The 19,588-nt window shown below is 43.3% G+C and overlaps 1 protein-coding gene across 1 annotated transcript; it reads right to left on the minus strand.

The window, feature by feature from the left end:
- Positions 1-1,079: 1,079 nt before the first annotated feature.
- On the minus strand, positions 1,080-9,215 carry CSRP3 (cysteine and glycine rich protein 3). Its single transcript, XM_009958952.2, has 5 exons — positions 9,104-9,215; positions 4,517-4,685; positions 3,069-3,204; positions 2,297-2,390; positions 1,080-1,159 (listed from the first exon to the last, which is right to left on the minus strand). The coding sequence occupies exons 1-5, from the start codon at positions 9,213-9,215 to the stop codon at positions 1,080-1,082; spliced, it is 591 nt and encodes a 196-aa protein (XP_009957254.1).
- Between the last annotated feature and the right edge of the window lie 10,373 nt (positions 9,216-19,588).

Below are 19,588 nucleotides of genomic sequence, written 5' to 3' on the forward strand. Positions count from 1 at the left end.
GGCTGTGGGCAAGTGAGGTATTTAAGAACAGGTAAACACAAAACTGTGAGAAAAAGCCTGACTCTTTGCCTTATGTTTTGCCTGTATGCATGCCCTGTTAGTGTATGAAAAGGGGTCAGTTGGTGATGGAAAACGGCAATGTATTTAAAAAGAGGGAAACATTCCCAGCTGTGTGCATAGATCTTTACTAGCGAGGTGTCAGCCGTGTTCCCAAGAAAAGGCGGCACCATCAGTCTGGAGTGGCCAGCTGGGCAGTGTGGTTTTAAGTATAAGTCAAAGTAGGTAATAATGAAAACCAGCAGGGAAACTGATCAAGATCAGAAAATTAAAGTCCAATACCATCTAGAACTGACAAGAGTAGTGTAATGAAACGCAATTCTTGCAGTTAAGAAATGGGGGATTTCGTTCATCTCGGTGAAATGCGTGTACCTGCGACGCTGCAGAACGTAAAAGCGGGAGCGAATTCCAGCAAGGATAATGTGAAGCAGTATCAGTACTTTATTGGGGTTTGAAAACACAATAACAAGACTTACAACACTGTATTTTAAGAAAAAGTTTTTCTTCAGAAATATCTTGCTTTGAGAGAAAGAACTTAAAATCCTTTTTAGTTGTCTCAAAGTGAATAACATCTACTTTGCCATAACACAAAATGTCACGAGGTTCAAACTGCCACGAGGAGATGGGTGGCGTACCATTCGGAGCGAAGGAGAACACAGCCTGAAGAGGAACGCCTGACCTTTGCGCTCCGTGAGGTATCTCCCTCTTAACGGGACAGTGGGCCGAGACTTTACAGTCCCAGTCTAAAGCGTGGGGAATATGAGTTTGAGAAGCAATAATGTTCTATGGGGATTTTTGTCTTTATTTACTGTAAAACAAACATGAATCTCGTTCTATCACTGTACCTTTTGAAGCTATTCTAAGAATTTCTTAAGATACAAGCTCACAAGTTTTTCCTGTAAGGTGGAAAATAATAAACAAATGCCCTAGGTTCTTAGCAATGTGTGATGTTTAGAGTTTTACTTAACAACTATCACTTGGTGGCATCGGCAGCAGTTTGAGTCTGTTGCATCCATTTCTTCTCATTCGCACTCTTTCTTTTCCACCTGAGTGAGGCCACCGAACCCAATTCCTTTGGGACCGAAATTTTTGGCGTAGCAAACTGCAAAAGGAGGAGGGAGGTAAATGATATTCTGAATGTTTTCATGGAGAGGTAAATGACTTTTGGTTTTAGTACTGTTACCAAATCTAAGTTAATAAAAGGAAGGCAATCTGAAATGGTGTCTCCCAGAAGTGTTGACAGGTTCTAAGAGTGAAGCTGGAATCACGTATTTGGATTAACCAGAAGTCACATCTGATCTTCCAAAAAAAATTAAGAAACTCGATGTATTTAAGATCTAAGTAGCGTTTTCATTAAAGCTACTTTCCTGTCTGAAAATACTCAGTAAAACTTGGTCTGTATCAATAACACAGACTGAGTAATAGGTCAGGGATTTTGGAAGGAGGTTAAAACAACTGGAGCGTAGTCCAGAAACCGTAGATGGTAGTTTAAACCGTGCCACTCCGTGCTGTGTTACTGGGTGTGTGCATAGGTGTTTCAGCTCTGCTGGGGAAGTTGTAATGGTCAGCCTGTCTCTCCAAATGTGCTAATTTGATCACTTGCAGTTGTCAAACTGTACCCAAAGTCACAGAACTTCAGTGCCATTCTTTAGGCTTCTCTGTAAAGTTTAGCCTAGGATATATAAACTTTGCATATTTTTCCCCTTAAGCTATTTCTAAGAGCCGAGTGAATTCTGTGAACTTTCTTGATCTGAGAACACCCAGATGTATAATTTAGCACTAATGCGTTCTCTTCTGTGCTGCCGATACAGTGGCAGTATCTTTTAACTTTTACTGGCAAGAATTCAGATTAGGACCATGACCTTAAACAGATGACCTCTGTATCATTGTGGATTTTTTTTTTTTTTTTTTTAGTGAGTGAGATTGTGCAGGTACAAGAATCTGCACAGCAGATACAGCCAGTGTTCCTGTTCGAAGGTCTGAGGACAGATCTGACGGGCTGTCATGTTTGTAGAGAAATTACAGCTTTAAAATTTGAATGTTCATGGTAGAAGATGCAACTGCAATGTTACCATAGCTCTTCCTTATGCTTTCAGAAAATTGATTAAAAAAAAGATAAAATGAAATGTCATTAAGTTGTTAAGCAGGCAACAAGGTAAATCATGATGGCAGTGGTAGGTCTACAAAGATTAATTTTAGATTGACTCAATAACCCAGTTCAGCTCGGTTTGGTCCTTACCTTTACAGTAGAGCTCTCCATCTTTGTCTGTAACGTTCGTAGATTCTAAACTCTTCCCGCAAATAGCACAGCGGAAGCATGTCTTATGCCAAGGCTGAGGAAATAAAGACAATTCATTGTACGTTACAGAGAGCGCACAGCTAGCAGGTACAAGCAAAGAATCGTTGGCCCTTCATGGTGTGAAATCAATCTGCTGGTCTTAGGGCTTCCATAGTTACTCATTCTAGGTTAGTCTTTTTTCAGTTGAGGTATTATCCCATATCGAGATCTTAGGTAGTGACTGTTACTAATGGAGGTCTAGTAAAAAGCAGGGAGCTGTAGGTGTTACTCGTTTTGGCCACTTCTTTGATGTGCAGAGATAATATTTTAGTGAGGGTTCCTAGGGCAGAGAGCGGGCATGTCGGGTGAGCCAGGCTTTTGTTTTTCTAGTCACAGGATCTCTTTAATATATCTGCAATTGCCACTACAAATAAATGTCTAAATTATAAATATCCCCAGGGATGGTAGCAGAGTTAACAGTGGTAGAAGAGCCAGCTGGTACAGTAGCCAGGAGTTGTTCTTCAGACATCAGTGGGATGCAAAAAGTTGATGCGAAAAGCACACGGTTTTAAACCTGAAAGGACGTGGGACTCCCTAGCAATGTGCTAATTCATCCTCAGGTTTTCTTCATCAGGACTCTGAGTAAAACTTTAAAAGATCAAGGACCTATTAGCTGTAGTTTACGACTGTTATAAAAGTGTGTTTTGTTTCTGATGCTGTAGTAACTACTTACTTTTCCTCCTCCCATGATCTTCTCTGCAGCATACACTGATTTGCCACAACGAGGGCATTTATCCACATCTACCATCTTTTTGGCAAACTTTGAAGGATTAGTTGGTGTAGAAGGGCGAGCAGACTTTGGTGACCCCCTAAAACAGAAGTTTTCAGTGTTTTAAAATGCTGCTTAAAATGTTACCTTCGTTCTAGAAATATGATCCCATGATTTATTGGTAAGGGATAAAAAATAGTAAATTGCTGGTCTTAGACCTGTGGGGGGGCAGGGGGAGAGGAAATGAAAGTACTCTGAATTCTGTGTTGTGTGATTGAAAAGCTGACACTGTAATCGCTGATGTTACCTGTTTGGGGCCGAGTACACAGAGCTGACAGCAGCCATGTGCAGAAAAGATTATATTTAATGAAAAGTGAAAGTAAAAAAGATGTTATTGAGAGGGAAAATACAAGGAAAAGACCTTTCTATTGCTGGCTGTTTGCTGGTACTCAGGGAGTGGAAAATAAAAATTAGTTTTTTGCATGCAGTTGTTTCATGAGTCGCTGTAACGTTTGGACAGGGAACTGGGTTCTTAGCTGGCCGAGGGTCAAAGCACATCGGAAACCAGCTTTGCTTTGTGTTTCTGGAGTTTGGGCTTTAGGTCTTTCTGCTCGCTTAAAGCCTTTCTCGGAATGACTTGTGAATTATGGGATTGTTGGACTGCAACAGGTCATTAAATCTACAGGACCTGACGGTTTTTGGTGCAGAACTCTGCCAGCAGTGGATTCGTATCTTACACAGAGCTGCAGTTAAATGCATTGTTTAAGCTTTTATTTCCTGCACAGCGTATTGGTTAATTGGTTTCCTTGTAGTCGTACCAGAAGAAAGCATTGTTGATTTGGAAGTGTGCAGTTTTGACAATTGTAGAAAAACACTATAAAAATGTAGTGTTGGAGATAATTAGGTGCTTTTGGAAGCTGGTATCCCTTCAGAATTCCTTTGTTCAAACATGTTCTCGGTGTGTTTGTAAGTGTTGTTCCAGCCACGGGGAGGATTTAGAAATGTTACTTCCCCCGTTGAGAGGAGAGTTAACAGTATGTGGCAGTGTGATTATTTCTCTAACAGTAAAACCTAACTGTATGTTAGCCTCCGACAGGAAAATAATATTCTCGTGTTCTGTGGTGAATGTGACTTTACTACTGTGCTACTAATGGGAAATTACGGTGAATGCTTGTGTCTGTGGTGGCATATAAAGGCTGCTTCTGCAGAATAGTTGTCCGTTGACGGAGGAGATAGTTTATAAAGAAGGCTTGAAGAGACTGAACATCATTAAAAATTGGTAAACTACTGTGTCCACTGAAGGGAAGTCTGCTCTGCTACTTACGCTAGATGTTGTTATGGAAACAGAATAAAATATCTAGAACACCCCGCCAAGTGACAAGTAGAACCAGAAAAAGTGGGATTTAACTCACTGTTGCAGATTCAAGCCCAGATGGTCGCCGGTGTCAGTGCTGAGACATCCTGCCCCTTGTCCGAAGCCAATACCTTTCGGACCGTATTTTCTCCCATAACAAGTTTTGCAATAGATTTCAGATTCGTGAGCTGCTACCGTGGTGCTGTCCAGAGCTTTTCTGCAAGCCACTGAAAACAGGGAGAGAGGGGCATGTATAAACATTTGCGTTTTCAAATTTGAATTTGTGTGGTTCCGAATAATTACAATTAGTGTTTATTTTGGTTTATCTTCAAAAATATACGAGGAGGAGGCTGCTAGGCTGTAGTTGGTATAAAACTTCACTGGGCTGTTGCTACAGTAGTTGTGCATGCACACAACATGCTCTTCTGTTGCCTCTGAAGTTGTACTCTAACCCTAGGAAAATCATGGGCTTGTCAAGACAATCTGTCTGGATCTGTGAAGCTTAAGATGGATTTGAGATCATCATCCTAAATTCCCAAACGTTAAAAAAAGATTTTTTTTTTTAAAAAAAAAAAGATTGCAGGAATGTTAAGTCTCACGTGCATCTGCACCTTTCGAAATAGTCACTCTGAGTCTGCGGTGGCTTTCTCATCGCAGCCCACACGATTTTCATGTGGCATGTTTCTAAAAGGGGGTATAACGTACATACCATGTCTGGACAGAGTCAAGCAGGGTGTGGGTTTTTTATTTATTTGTCTGAGCTGTGGTGCAAGGTGAACCAATGATCCTAATAACTGGTAGTCTTAGCTCTGTTCGACTTTCTCCAGGGTGGCAAGAATATGACTGTAGCTGTTCCAGAACCAGAGACCTCTTCCCAGTCATGGTCGTTACAGAGAAATACTACTTGGCTTAGCTCACTGGGAAAGCTCTGGGAGACTTTTGGGCGAGCGGGTGCCATAGGAAGGCCCAACGTACATGATGGTGTACAGGTTCTGTCCTCTATGGCACTGCTTTAAACCAAGCCTCAACTTGGAAGGACCGAAAGCTGACGCGTGCTAACAGCTGCTCATCTGGGGATGCCAGTAAGCAAATGTCCGTGTTTTGAGAAACAAGCGACACGTAGAGCGAACCAGCGTTGCTGAGACCGGTCTCACGCGTGGTTATTCCCATCGAGTGGCTGTGGAAGCTAGAGTGCTCTCTCCCCGGTCCTTTGCTCATCTGGAACGTGGTCAGCGTTTAGAGGCTGAGTTCCGTTACAGGCCCAGTGGCTCTCCTTGCTGTGTATGCATGGAAACTGGACAATAATGAATGGGGAAAAAATAGCTGTACTCCTCATCTGCTTGGCGACTGTGTGTGCTGCCCTGGTTGGGGAACTCGGCATGAGACAGCCCTTACCCGACCAAGAGAAGATGGAGATTTCAGTTCCGTGCCTAGAAAAAAATCAGGGGGTTGTAGGATGCTTAAAAATTAGAATTTCAGCACTTCTTACAAATGGCTCACTGTGTCAACAGTGGTTGATGGGTGGGGAGGGGAAATAGGCAGAAACTTTCTCTCCAACTGCCTTTGAACAAGGGCATGCCCGACAGAGGCCATTCCGGTCATGCATGGGCTGTTGACAGCTTGGAAAATAAAGTTGCTTCTGTCATGTAAACAACAGAAACCTGTGAAATACAGAAGCATTGAAAGTGGATGGAAGTTCAAGCTCTGGAAGATCTAGGTGAGTGTTTGATTAGTCCCTTTCCCCCCCATGTTTAACTGTCCTGCTGTGAGTCTAAAATTCATCCACATCACAGAATCTAAGCCGAGATGGAACCACTACAGCTTTAATTCTGTCACTGTCCTGCGTAGAGGGGAAACTAATTTGCAAGGACCTTTGTAGTTAATAGAAATAAAGCGAGGGGCTGCTGTAAATGTGTGAACCTGATCTCATCATGCTACAGTCTCTTCTGCTTGGAGATGATAATTACGCTTGCTAAGGGAGTTATGGGATGATGGAAACTCTAGCAGTAGATAAAGTGTTTCTATTTCTGGCACCTCGGGGATAGAGTATCAATTCACCACAACAGATGGAGCAAAAGCCCTTGAAGTGCTATTGTTGAAATAACTTTGAGACCCGTCATCTGCCAACAGATAGTGTTCACGGGCCGGCACGGCGGAGCTTCAGGTTGGTGGTGTAAGATCCTGCCAAGTGTCCGTCACAGCTGCGGTTTAAGTAAAAGCTGATGGGGAGACAAGGTAGGTAAAGAGCAATCTGCATGGGAACGAGGGTTTGTTGGAAAGAATTTTCTCATAATGTTTGTAGGGAGAAACTGTGGAGGGGAGGGAGTGTGATCGATAGATTACCTTGTCTGATTCTTACTGCATTAACAGGTTGGTTTGAATTGTCTGTAATTTTGCCCAAATTTAACTTTTTGGTTGAAAAATACTGGTGTGTTTTGTGCATCTGGTCAAATATAATGTAAAATGTCAAATATATTTAATATAAAAATATCTAAAAGCTCAGCTGAACAGGTTAACTGTTTCCGTACCTGAGATTAGGTCAGGGAGGATCGTTTTTCTTCTGCTGAGAAGTGAAATCCTATAATTGGTTCATTGAAAAGCCCATGAACATGATACGTGATACTGAGTCATCCAGAGCTGCTGATTAGTGTGTGAATCATGGGAAAAGTAAAGCCAATTAACATACCTCTTATATGCCAGCTGGGCTTAGATGCATCTTTAGGTTTTAGCTTTAAACATACTTCTGCTGGGAATGCTTTTTTTAGTGTCTGATAATTTGGTTCAGACTTTAAGGGGCAAATAACATAATTAAAAAAAAAACAAAAAACAAAAAACAAAAAAAACCCCACCAAAACAAACAAACAAATCCCCCAAAACCGCCCATCAGCCAACCAAAACCAATCAACCAAAAAACCCACAACAAACCAAAAAAAATAGTTCTAGAGCTAATGGATGTATGTGGTTGATCATGAATCACTTGGGGAAAAAAAATTACACTAAGAATGAAGCTTAAACTTGTTTTGGTATTAGGTGGGAGAGAAATGTTATTAACTGTGCCCTACTGGGACAACTATTTATTTTTATTAGATGCTGGGGAGTCTACTCATTTGTTGTCTTCTGCCATATTGTTTTCTAGCATTTAATGAAGTGCACACATCAGTTAAAGCTTTTTCTTATAATTACCACATTCTGTCCCTCTCCCCATAGTTTCTCTGATATCTAGTATTAACTGTTATAGGCAGCACATGGAAGCAGTAAGGAGTCTCTGGTTTTCTCAAAATTGAGATTTTTACTATTTGGTAAGAACTGGCTGAAGGTTGTCGATTAACTGAAAACTTTTTGAGGGAATTCTTTCATAGCCCTTTAGGGCCCTCGGAGAAAGGCAAAGACAGCTCTAGTGTGTCCTTTGGGCTGATTCAGCATAGCGCTGTACCGTGTCATCTGAGCATGTAATATCAGTCTTATGCCTCCAAATGAGAATTCTCTATCCATCCAGGAAAGGAGGGCAAAAAAAGAGAATGGATTCAGTGGCTTCTAAGCTGTCGTGCTGGAATTCATACTGCAAAGGTACTAATTCTCAAGGGCTGTCTGCAAAACGAACTATTTAGCTGTCTTTAGTTCCTACCAGGTTGTTTACTCTCTCCACAAAGAGCAAGTAGAGCTGAACTGATAGCTTCTCTCTAATTTTTCAAGGGCTAGCTGGTCTGCAGAGAAAACAAAATTCCTGGAAGCTATCTGCCAAATGTTCCGGAGGTGCGTGGAGTGAAAGAGTAAGGGAAATGGGACTGTAGGAAACATGGAGGAGGAGGAGACTGGGGTACTTGTAGGGTGTTGGTGGGAAATTTTCATGATACCAGGGTAATGTCTTTCAGCTTTCCTGTGTAGAATGAATTAATGTTAGGATTTACCATAACAGTACTCATCTCCTATAGTGTCCTAATGAGACATACTTCTGTCTTAATGAGTGCTGTTTGTTTAGTTCTAGGCATTTTGACTTAAAACAAACCTGGAATATGCTACGTTGTGGGACAGAAGGTAGGGTTTCTTGGAGGTGGACCTAGATACCATGATTCTGCAGCTCTCCAGTATCCCTAACAATAATCATCCAATATGTGTTTGGGAAAAGAAAAGCCAGGAGCCTGAGAGTTAGATTGCTTGGGGTAAAGGGCTGGAAAACTGGGCTTGGTTATGAAGAGCTCCTGCAGAGTGGCACGATGGCACTTCAGAGAACTGGCTGCTGCTTTGAAAACAGGTACGGTCGTTTTCCGTCCTTCTGTTACTAAAAGGCTGGGAAACCATCTTCAGGTTTCTAGAGAGGGCCAGGCCAGAAGCTGTGCTTTAGGTAGGATGACGGACGTGTGCCTGCCCTCTACTTCACACCTTCCCAAACGAAAGATACATAAGCTCTACAAAACTTTCCCCATGTGAGAGTCAGTCCGTCGCTGGTCGTTCCTACCATCCTGTGCGTTGCTTGGGAAGGTTAAAAGCCTGCTGTAGCTGTGCCCTGAGCAAACGTGTTGAATTGGGGAAACTATGGATCTTTCTTGCATGCAAAGTAATACAAGAGTAAAACCACAAGTTTAATGGAAGATATATACAGAGCTATGGGGATACTGCGAAGTTAAAGCAGTGTAGCCCAGCTTACTGCAGAGGAAGCACGTCTTGTGGAAACTCCTTCCGTTGCACTGGATTTCCTCGGCGTGGTACACAGTCTTCTCACAGGCGCCACATTTGGCTCCACCTCCCCAGTTCGGCATCCTCGTATCTGAAGGGTGACCTAGAAAACGAAATTACACAAATAAATACAACCTCAAAAGTGAATTATTTTAAACAGAACAGCTTCTTTTTTATTTTTTAAAAAAAAAAAAGATTTTTTTTTTTTCCCCTCTCCAGTCAACTGCTGTTGCGTACCTGTAATACACGACATGCCATGTGGTAGCAGAATGTATCCTGTCCATGGGTGAGGGTGCTAGCCTGGTGCTTCAGGGGGCAGGGGCGATCTAAATCCTCTGCCCTGTGCAACCCTCTCTTGTAAATAAGGATATTGCTTAGTATGGTATATTGTGATGGTAAATATGTGAAATGATTGTGAGGTGTTGTAGTGAAAAGGTGCCAGGATCACTCAAACCTCTTCTGGAGATGTGAATCTAGGATTTATTTTCCAACAAATAGCCACTTTCTTTCAGTCCTGCCCTCCCCTCTATCCCAGCATAGCCTTTTCCCCTCAGTTTTTGCTTTATGTGTGTTTGTTGATCTGGTTTTGCGAGGCAATTTTTAATGGAGGCTAACAAACACTTTGAAGCTTTACTGGAGTTTAAGTAAAAGTGTGGACAGTATTTGGCATTAAGTTTTCTCCAGCACAGCATTCTCCCTAGACTCTCTGTTAAGGCACAGCAGACAGTACTATTTATACCTCTCCAAAGCAAGCACTGGTTCATCCAGGGCCGCATGAGCTTCCTCGGTGACATGTATAAAGGTGACTTTCTGTGTCAATATGACACCATTTTATACAGTTCATACCTGGATAATTGCACCTTAAAGTTTAACAAACAGACAATGTGATTTCAGAGAACACTGGAATAGAAAGAAGCTGTTGCTTTGCTGAATCCCTCATAAATCAGCTGCAAGATCCCTGTGCTGTGCAGCCATTGCAAAGGAAGAACAGATCGGTTCCTGAGGTGCTTAAGGCATGTTCCTCTTTGTCAATTGTTCTTAAAATCTAAACACCGGAGAAAGAAAGAGTGGTGGTTACTGTCCCAGTTCTCACTATTCCGCCAGCTGTAGGAGTGACTTGCCCAAGGTCATGCAGGAGGGCGGTGTCGGAGCCAGGAGCCCAGCTGAGGTCGCCTGGCGGCAGGCTCAGTAAGTGCCCTTCCTGATGACTGCGCTATCATGCATCTGAAACAAGCCCAGCCGATGGTTTGCCCTTCTGCTTTCTTGTCTGAGTCATCGTTTCTGGAAAGACTGGGACGTCATCTTGTCACCTGCACATCGCGTTATCGCGTTGTTCCAAGCTCCTGGCACAGGCCTTCCTTCTCCTTCTTGGAAAACCAGTCACCTTCTTATTATAGTTCTTTCGAAGCCTGCTTGTGCTATTTGTGTTCGATTAAATTCACCGTGAGATAGTCTTAACTAAGAAGAGGCTTCTGAATGCTGAATCGGGCCTGCTACCTGAGAATTTTCTTCTGAGGTCGAGTGAGAGAGAGAGGGGAATTGATCACAGCAGGATGTAACGCAGCTGGTATTTTCAAGGGCTTGCATTCTGGACTAACATTTTACTATGTCTGTGCATTGGGCACTAGTGTCCCGTGTTTGTCATCATCTCAGTGACTTCTGTACCCTATCTGCTGAATTTCAGAATGAAATGAATAATTTCTACATGCCAGCTCTGCAAGCTGAACCTGAAGCTGAAGGGAAGTCTTTCTGGCAGCACTAACACTAAAAATCACACAATGGTGGAAAAGACACATCTGCCCAGCAAAAGGAAGGTAGCGTAGGAGTGCGTGCACCCGCTGAGGCAATAGCACTGAAGACACAGCAGCGTGGGCACTTCTACAACCAGTGTTGGATACCAGTGCAGGTGCCAGCACATCCAAACATCTCTGCTTTAGTGCTGCAGTTATTGGTATGTCCTTAACCCTGTATAATTACATATCCGCTGTTGTGGCTGTTACCTGCGGTAGACAGCGTCCCTGTCACCCTCATGCGGGATCCAGTCGCTTTGTGATGCTGATTTATGCTCAGCTGAACAACCTCCCCAGCTCAGTCAGCCCAGGTCTCCGCTGTCATACGGCAGTGGCATCGTTAATCTTTTTTCGGACCCTGTCAGTTCTCTTGGGAGGCTGTTCACGAGCCGGACTGCTCTGACCGTTAGCAAACAGTAATGGTGCAAAGAGGAAAAGAAAACTCAGCTTGCCTCCGACTCTCTTTATCTGCAAGAAGCAAAAACCTGACGCAGCTGAAATAAGAAACAAAAATAACTGCATGCAAGGAACAGACTATGAATTTGGTCCCTTCTTACTCAGTGAAGGCTTTACTGAACAGCCCTGTTAGAACCTGTTTTCGGTTTCTTTTAAATGGAAGATAAAGGAACAGAGAGAAATCTTCCATGTAGGTAAAACGTTACTGTCTCATTCCACCATTCTACATTTTCTCCTATTTTTAAAGTATTTTTGTATTGGTGCCACTTTTTTTTTCTTTTAGAAGAATAGTTCAAGTAATGCTTCTAATATTTTAAGAGAAGGAAGAGCAGCAGGAGATAAAAATCAATTTTGTGACACTTTCTTGAAAATTAAAACGATGCTTTTGCATTCACGATGTTGCCTTTCAAATCAAGTTTCCAGTCAAATCCCTTCCCAGCCGGAGCAGCACCGATAGCTGCCAGGGAGGAGAGTGGTTTGTACCTCCAGGCTCTGAAAAACCGCTTCTGCTGGCGTAGTTCCCCTCAAAGGCACACTGAGCATCTCAGTCTGTGGCAATGGAATACTTGTTGGAAAGTAGCTCAAATTACATCATTAGCTGGAGGGAAAAAAAAAATAACCTCTGAAGAAGTCTGATAAGGTGTGATAGTGAACTGTGTGCTGTTACGGGCTGTGGCTGGAGCTCTTAAAAGAGCCACTGCTCTGAGGCTAATTATAGTGACATGACTGGGCTTGCATACACATTTTCCATGTTTTTTTTGGCATCACCTGATGGGAAGCTGTAGGAGAAAGAAGTCACAGTAAAAACGTTCCCGTAAGGACACTGGCGTAAGAATGGCAGCGTGTGCCGTGATGTCTGCGCTGGCTGGGTGAGGTACCAGGGCAAGTCCGTGCTCTTGGTGTCCTCGCTTTGTTCATCTCTCCGAACCCTGACTGGCCGTGGCCGTCCCTGCGGATGCTGCCTGTGCAGCGGTGTTACCGTGAGCAAGTAAAGCCCACCGGGTGTACGGCATTCATAGATTTCTACCCATCTAAATTATAACAGTGGGTAAAGCTCCATCCTTCCAACATGCAAATAGAACTTGGTCTCCTATACATCATAAGAAAAAAACATACCCAAAGTCTCAATTTCATTTAATTTCATCGGGTGTCAGTTCTAAATCCCCTTGAAATTCCCTGAACTTTGTCGTCTTAATCTGGTTAACTTGCAGTGCCTGCTAACCACATGGTGCTTGTTTTATTTTGGTGGTCTAGTGGGGGAAGTAGAGTGGACCCGTTCTAAATGTGTTGAACATGTGACAGAGAAACTTCTGAGTGTTACTATTGCGACGTGTTGGCAGGCACTCACGGTACTGTTAAGCTGGAGGAGTGTTCTTGGACTTGCTCTAATAGTATTCAGCAGCTTGTGTCGTTCCACTTCAAAATGCGGCTACTATATGGAGTAGAATTTATACACATTAGATGTGCAGCCAGAGGTACGTGCTTCTCGTTATTTAGAGCTTGTGACCTACCACACCCGCTAGCCTCGGCGCGAGGAAGCCTTTGAAGTGGTTCTGTGCTCTGCACAGGTGTGCGAAAATGTGAGCCGTCTTCTGCTGGGCTGTCAGTCATACCGTGCAGATCTGCTGTCCCCTGACTGTCACCCTGTGTGTCTTGCTCCGATCAGAGTGCTGTTGGTAAGAAGGTCATCCCAACATGTATTAGAACCACCGGCCTACATGGGACGTGGACACGGCCCTGGCCGGATGAAGCTGTGAAGGGTAAAGGCAGCGCTCGGACTGGTCCGTGCAGCGCAGGTGAAAAAGGTGCCGTAAGTAACTCTGGTGTTTCCTTGCTAAACGCGAGGTCTTCCCCTCTAAATGCTTACGTGTTCAATAGTCCAGAGCTCAGGTCACATCTGAGTGGGCTGCAGAAGTCATGTCTGGTGTGGCTGGGAGGGTTATCTCAGGGTGCCACACGTGCTGCAGGATGGCTTTGAAGGGGAGAAAGGGAATGGGAAATGTCGGTGTTCGTGGCCGCTGGTAGAAACGGTGGTAGAAATGCTGAACCAGGACTGGGGGGTAGGAGGTGTCTTGCATCTCTCCTATTTTAGTCCCAGCTAGCTGTTCGGTCTAGACTCAGTTAAAAGCATAATAATACTGATTCCTTACCTAATAAATAAACAGTAATAATGCCAAATTAAATCACTGTCTATGTTGAAATGCAAGTATCAAGGCTGCATTTGAAGTTCTTTTCCCAGCTGAAGTCTCTGGGAAATGCCAGTGCAGCCAGGACTTCATTCCGGTATCTAATCACAGCTCCGCTGCTGACCTGTCCTGTGACCACCAGTGACTCATTCGACCGTCCTCCGTGGTCCTGGCCTCACCAGCACCGTGGGGATAACGGGATGTAGCTTCCTTTATAAAGGTAGCCATAAAATGCTGCTGTAGTTTTTCTCGGCCACGGACACTCGCTGTTAGGTTTTATCTGGATGTGGTGCGGTGTAAAGCACAGTTCCTGCTGCTGCATCTCAAAAAGCCTGAAGGTGTGTTTGTCAAAACCCAATCCGTTGCAGCCAGTGTTCTCTCCCAGCAGAGTAGATTCACAACAGAGAAAACATTTGTGTTTAAAGGTTGAGCTCATTTGATGAAGAGGCAATATTGTTATGTATTTATAATCATATTTCTTATATTCTGCTGCATTCAATGGATTATGGATACAGGCAAATTTTGTTAGTGTCGAACATTTGGCCTCCACCACGATCCTGTAAGGACTAGCGTGTTTCCTTTATTTCTGCCGTAAACCGACACATAGAGGTCAAGGGGTGGGAATTTCCACACTGACACAGGAAAGTAAATACTGATTTTTTTTTTTTCATTGACACTGGCCACTCTAAGTTACAAAGCCCTTCTGAAACAGTTTTTAAGTGACTTGAAACATAGCATATAATGTGCAAAGCTGATAGAAAAACCCAGAGTCCTGTGTCCAAGTCCTTCGTTTTCTCCCCTGTCCTTCCAAATTATCTATTATTTTCTAGCATAGTAATGCCACATTCCTTCTAAAACTTCGTTTAAGCACAGTTTTGCAGAAATTTAAGATTGCACCTGATTTAAGATTTGATTTGATTTTAATTTGATGCCCTGGCACTAGAACAAGGTACTTAGTTCTGACCTAAAAACCAACGACACCCCCCCACACACACACGCACACATACTTGCACGTACGTGCTCAGAGTTCAGTTGGATTCCTGTGGCTGTGGGAAGCTGCGTGCTGCTGTACAAATGGCCTTTTTCCAGACCTGATCCTGGGATATCAACTTTCACTTTTCCTCCCACAAGATCCTTCTCTAAATCCTTATCTGTGGAGTAAGTCTTCTAAGTGCCAGGCAAACCTGTTACAAGCTATAAATGGTGCCATGATCACTGAGATCAGACACAGAATTTTTATCTACGTACAAGGCTTTATTCTTTGAAATAATTTTACCTTTAGGTAGAAAACTTTTCAAAGTAAATACTTTCTTTTTTTTTTTAACTATTAGGGCTTTTCTGCAGACAACCAACCGTGCTGTCTTTTAACGCTTGAGTGACGAACACGTGAAGTCTTTCATCCTGAGTTCTTATCTAGCCATTTTCTGTCAAGTCGGCATAGAATTTCTCTTCTCATTTGATATAAAACAAATTGGTCGCTGACATTACATGTTTTGAGGTTTTTGAGTTTTTTGGTTGTTGTTTTGGCGGGTTTTTTTAAGGTTCTAGAATACTTTTATCTGAGAAATTATGAAAGCACTTAAATTGGTGTGCTTTAAAACGTGTAAGTACAGACAAACTATTTTGGAAAACGTAATTCTGTAGCTTTCTAACAAAATCTTTTCAAGCTTCTGAAACTTCTGTTATCCTGTCTTGCGTGCCGTCACAACGTGTATCTCCTTAACGAGGATCCCCACAGCCCCACTCCTGTAACACTAGTAGCTACTGAACAGGCTGAGAAGCCCCAAAGAATCTCTCGTATCAGCTGGTTACTCCAAAATTAAATCCTCCTCTCTGCTCTGTAGCACTAGCATTTCTGTGCTATACCTACATATTTGTCTTTGTCAAGCAATAAGCTGTTTCTGGTACCTGTTAGGAGAAATAAATCGAGTACCCAAGCCCTTAGATCAGACAGTCTTGGCAGAACCCGAAACACTCCACTTACCAGAGGCGCTTGATGTTTCTCTCTATTTTCTTCGGCCTCGAAGGGTCTGAACGCGAGGGGTCCCTGCCCTCTGTGAATGCGGTGGTGGCCGCTGCTGTCAGCCCTATAAAAGCTGGGAGGGGAGGGGAATGAGAAAGGGCTTCAGGGATCTGAGCAATGCCATTGCTATCACCAAGCTGAAAATAACCTCTGACAAAAGCCTGGCATTTTGTTCCCTTATGTCCACTTGTGAGTAGGTGGACAACAATGCAGTCCCTCAGATTACACCTACAGGGCATTCCGAATGGCAGGCGAAGAGATCAGAAATAAAGGTGAAAGTTTGAGAGCTGCTCCCGCGTTTCTTGTACGTGAATCATAAAATAATGGTTCCTGCAATGAGGATTCAGTTGTAAATGGTCACATTGCTGAAAGTGATTTACTGAAATAATTATTCAAACCAACCAACCTGTTCGTAGGAACCTCTGGAGCTCAACAGTTTTAAACCAAACAGACTTTCATTCAGTAGCTCATAATTGGATAGATACAACTGGTTTGTCTTTTAGGGTACAGAGAGTTAGGCTTTTCGTTCTAATTTTTGAATTTTTACTGGTTTTGGGCATTAAGATGGCTAGTTAATATGGATAATGTTTAGCATGTCTAATCATAGCAGCTCTATTTGCTGTGCCTCACTGAGCCCCTTGGAAATGGATGATGCTGCAAACATGTTAAAGAAGTGGAGACCAAAGTATGAAGCATTTAAAGTCCACTTTTGTTTGAGGTCTTTGAAGATTTAGAAGCTAATTGTCATTTTCTAATGGGATGTCTGAATTTAGAAACTTTGTTCAGTATCATCGACTTTGCTCTGTGTGAAAGGGCCAAGCCCTTACAGGGGTCTGAAGCTGAGAGTTTCAACTCTGGGACTTTCATGGGAGTGTAAGGAAATTAGATGCCAAATCCATGTCAGACTTGAGGATTTTAAGGGTCCATTTGCTGAGGCTACTTTGAAAACTCTTGGGACCCTATAGATCCATTGGCTGTTGGGTCCAGCAGAGATTTTAGAATGCAGTGACAGGTCCTTGATGTAAAGTGGAGGACTATTTTTTTCCTGAGCAGGAGAGCTAGACTCCATCTCTTCTTGGTGATTCTCCCTGGGTAGTTGATGGAACTCTTCTGCCTGTGTCAAGTAAGGCCAAACGCAGAGGTGATGGTGCAATGTACGTGGTGTGAATGTTTCTTGTGGGATGGCAGCAAGGAGAGGTTGGGGCAGGACTGCGCCCGCTGTTAAATCAGCTAACACAGTAAAACTAACGGGCTTACAGTTTGATAATGCAAAATTAGGGAAAGTGCTCAGAAGCTTGTAACCGCTTTGCGTTTGCACCCTTGGTGATTTAGAAGTCAGGACCCTCAACATTTGAGAGAGCTCAGTCTTCGTTGGTCCTCACTCATACCATGTAGATCATGTACTGGGGTGGATTTGCACCACGACCAACTGCAGGGAAATCTGTGGAGAAAGATTTTGCCCCAAAACATCCGTGTTTTCCCTTTGAGTTTGTCAGAGAACTTAAGGGGAAAGGGCAGGGAACAACCTTCAGTCTCCTGGTATTGGGTGTTGCTTCATTCCTGTACTACCGTGCTACTCCCGATACTGTGTGTGCCTATACAGAAGCGAGTCTTGCTGAGAGGCTCTTTACAGCTCAAAGGAGCAGTCAGACCCGTATGGCTTAGTGGGTGTTTCTGTAATCCCTGGTCCACTGTGGCTATCGGGACCTGAGTGGGAGAACAGACTTGAAATGGGCAACTGGAGCGTACACGTGCATGAATTTTTATATTCCTGGTGGAGTGGGAATGTAGCGTTTTCTGTAAATCAATTAAAAAACACTGCTCGGAGAGCTGGAACGCAGCATATTGAAAGCGAAGCGAGCCTGAGGATCTGAGGGACTTTCCTAGAGCTCAGCAGCAGAGCACGTCAGGTACTCGGGCCGCATTCGAGGGAGGGTGAGGCGGGTGGAAAGAGCAGTGAGCTCGGCTAGTGAGAGCGAAACACAAGTGTCCTGGGCAGTCGGGTGCTTTGAGCAGAGAAGCGGTAGCTTTTCAGCCTGCAAAGTGAACAGGAACAAAGTGCTGTGTTACAAAGCCTGCATGAAAAAGCAAGCCCCTGGGTTTTGACAGGAGCCAAGGGACACTAGGCAGCAAGTCAGAATTCGTGTTCAGCTCTTCAGAATAGAGCATGGTTTGTGAGCAGACCATTTCTCCAAACCTGGTAACTGTAGTTTGTTATTCTGTCAACTGCCATGTCCAAAAATGAAAGGGTTGTACTTTGCTTCCTTTGACTAATGCAAGTTTCTGTAAGTCTTTGTCTTTACACTTCTAGAATTAAATTGATAGCATGTGAAAGGAAGATCAATTACCACTTTGGAGAAGAAAAAAAAAAAAAAATTTACTCGCCGCTGCAGTGAGAATTCCTCTGTTTTCCAGCTTTTATTCTTCTCCCCTCCTCCATGTAGGTGTATTTTAATAGTGATCCTACTCTGTCAGGTGTATTTTGTCTCATAATTTTGCATTAGTAAAGAGCAAGCCCCTTAGTTTTACTGTGTTATCTGGTTTAACTATGTTTCTTTACCCAGTCCAAGCCTGAATCTTGGGCTTTGCTGGCATTTCTCCTGTCCTAATGTGGATAGCTGGGCCCCTTGCACCTGGGAAGGCAGGTACACTGCATTTTCCTTTAGTTTGTCAGTTACTCCTTGTCATCTGAGCATGAGCTGTATGAGGAGGCTTCATCTTCCTTCCTTCAGCGTAGAAAAGACTCTGTTGTACCTGTTTAAATGCAGTTGGTTGACCTTAACTTGTTTGATATGAAATTGCAAGAGGGGAGAAACAGCAGTTGGGAGCTGACACTGACCCCAGCCAGAAAGCAGGAGCTAACAGTGCAGCCTCGGTCTGGGGTGGGTATGCCCAGGGACTCGGGACTCCCTCCCAGCAGCCAGACCTCCCGCTGGTCGCACCAGCTCGTGCCTCAGTAAGTGCACACGTGATTTCTGCCACAAACCCTTTTAGAGGGTTAGAAATGGGTCAACTGTCACGAAAACTTTCTCTTAGGCTTGAAGGCTCTCGAGTGCCGAGAGCCCTTCCAGAGTGTGTGTGTAGCGCAGCATGCGCCTGGCTCAGGCCCGGGGTTTAGCAGGAGAGGGAAGGCGAGGAGCGTTCCTCTGCAGCTCCGGCCGAGACGGGCTGGTGAGTTGGAACCCATGCAGTGCCTCAGTTCTGGGCCATCTTTCCAGAATGCTCCAGGGTGGGAAAGATACTCTGAACCCCAAAGCTATATTGTCCTCTAACAGTTGCTATGAGATGTCATCTCTAGGGACAGAGTTCAGAGTGACTTAAATGCCTTTCTGACAAAATACCATTTTCCCCTTCTTCAGAAGACAGACACCCCTCTGACAAAGAAGGACAAGATGTCAGTGGAAGTAAAATGTATTGCTTAACTCACGTAATTTAATTTGATCAAACAAAAAAGTCAAAATTTGAGGTTGATGCGAGTTTAATCTGAACAAATTGATTTAAAAATACAGCATAAATAATTCTTAACTTAGATAAAAATTGATTAAAATTTTTTTGTTGGTTTTTGTTTTTGTTTTTTTTACTAACTTTACAAAAGAGCATTATTGAACATAGGAGCAAGACACTTTAACTATGGCCTTTTTGTTAAGACATAAAATATGTACACACTCACAGTACTTTCCTTTGTGCAAAACATGTACTGACTGACAGGCTGTACCCTTCTGTACAAAGACAAGTTCAGCTTACTTTGCATAGCAGAAAAGCAACAAAAAACCCCACTAGATACATAACTTTGTTCCTGTAATACTTCAGGTAAGCCTTTTGGAAAAATTATTAGACATCAACTTTCTCATTAAGAACCAGTTTTAATTCTAAAGCATTAATTAAGGCGATTCCAGTACTGAGGTCTTGCCAATACATGTCCAAACCACACATTGTCCATCACAGAATCCAAGATGTGTGCAGTGTGTTACCAGTAATTATGCCTGCTAACACATCCATCG

Source organism: Leptosomus discolor, chromosome 12 (assembly GCF_034619465.1).
Source record: "Leptosomus discolor isolate bLepDis1 chromosome 12, bLepDis1.hap2, whole genome shotgun sequence".
Lineage (NCBI taxonomy): Eukaryota > Metazoa > Chordata > Aves > Leptosomiformes > Leptosomidae > Leptosomus > Leptosomus discolor.

Coding starts and splice junctions, on each gene's coding strand:
- CSRP3 (XM_009958952.2), bottom strand. CDS start 9,215: ATGCCGAACTGGGGAGGTGGAGCCAAATGTGGCGCCTGTGAGAAGACT. Junction 4,686..9,103: donor CAAGACGTGCTTCCTCTGCA/GTAAGCTGGGCT, acceptor CCCTGTTTTCAG/TGGCTTGCAGAAAAGCTCTG. Junction 1,160..2,296: donor TGGAGAGCTCTACTGTAAAG/GTAAGGACCAAA, acceptor CTCCTTTTGCAG/TTTGCTACGCCAAAAATTTC.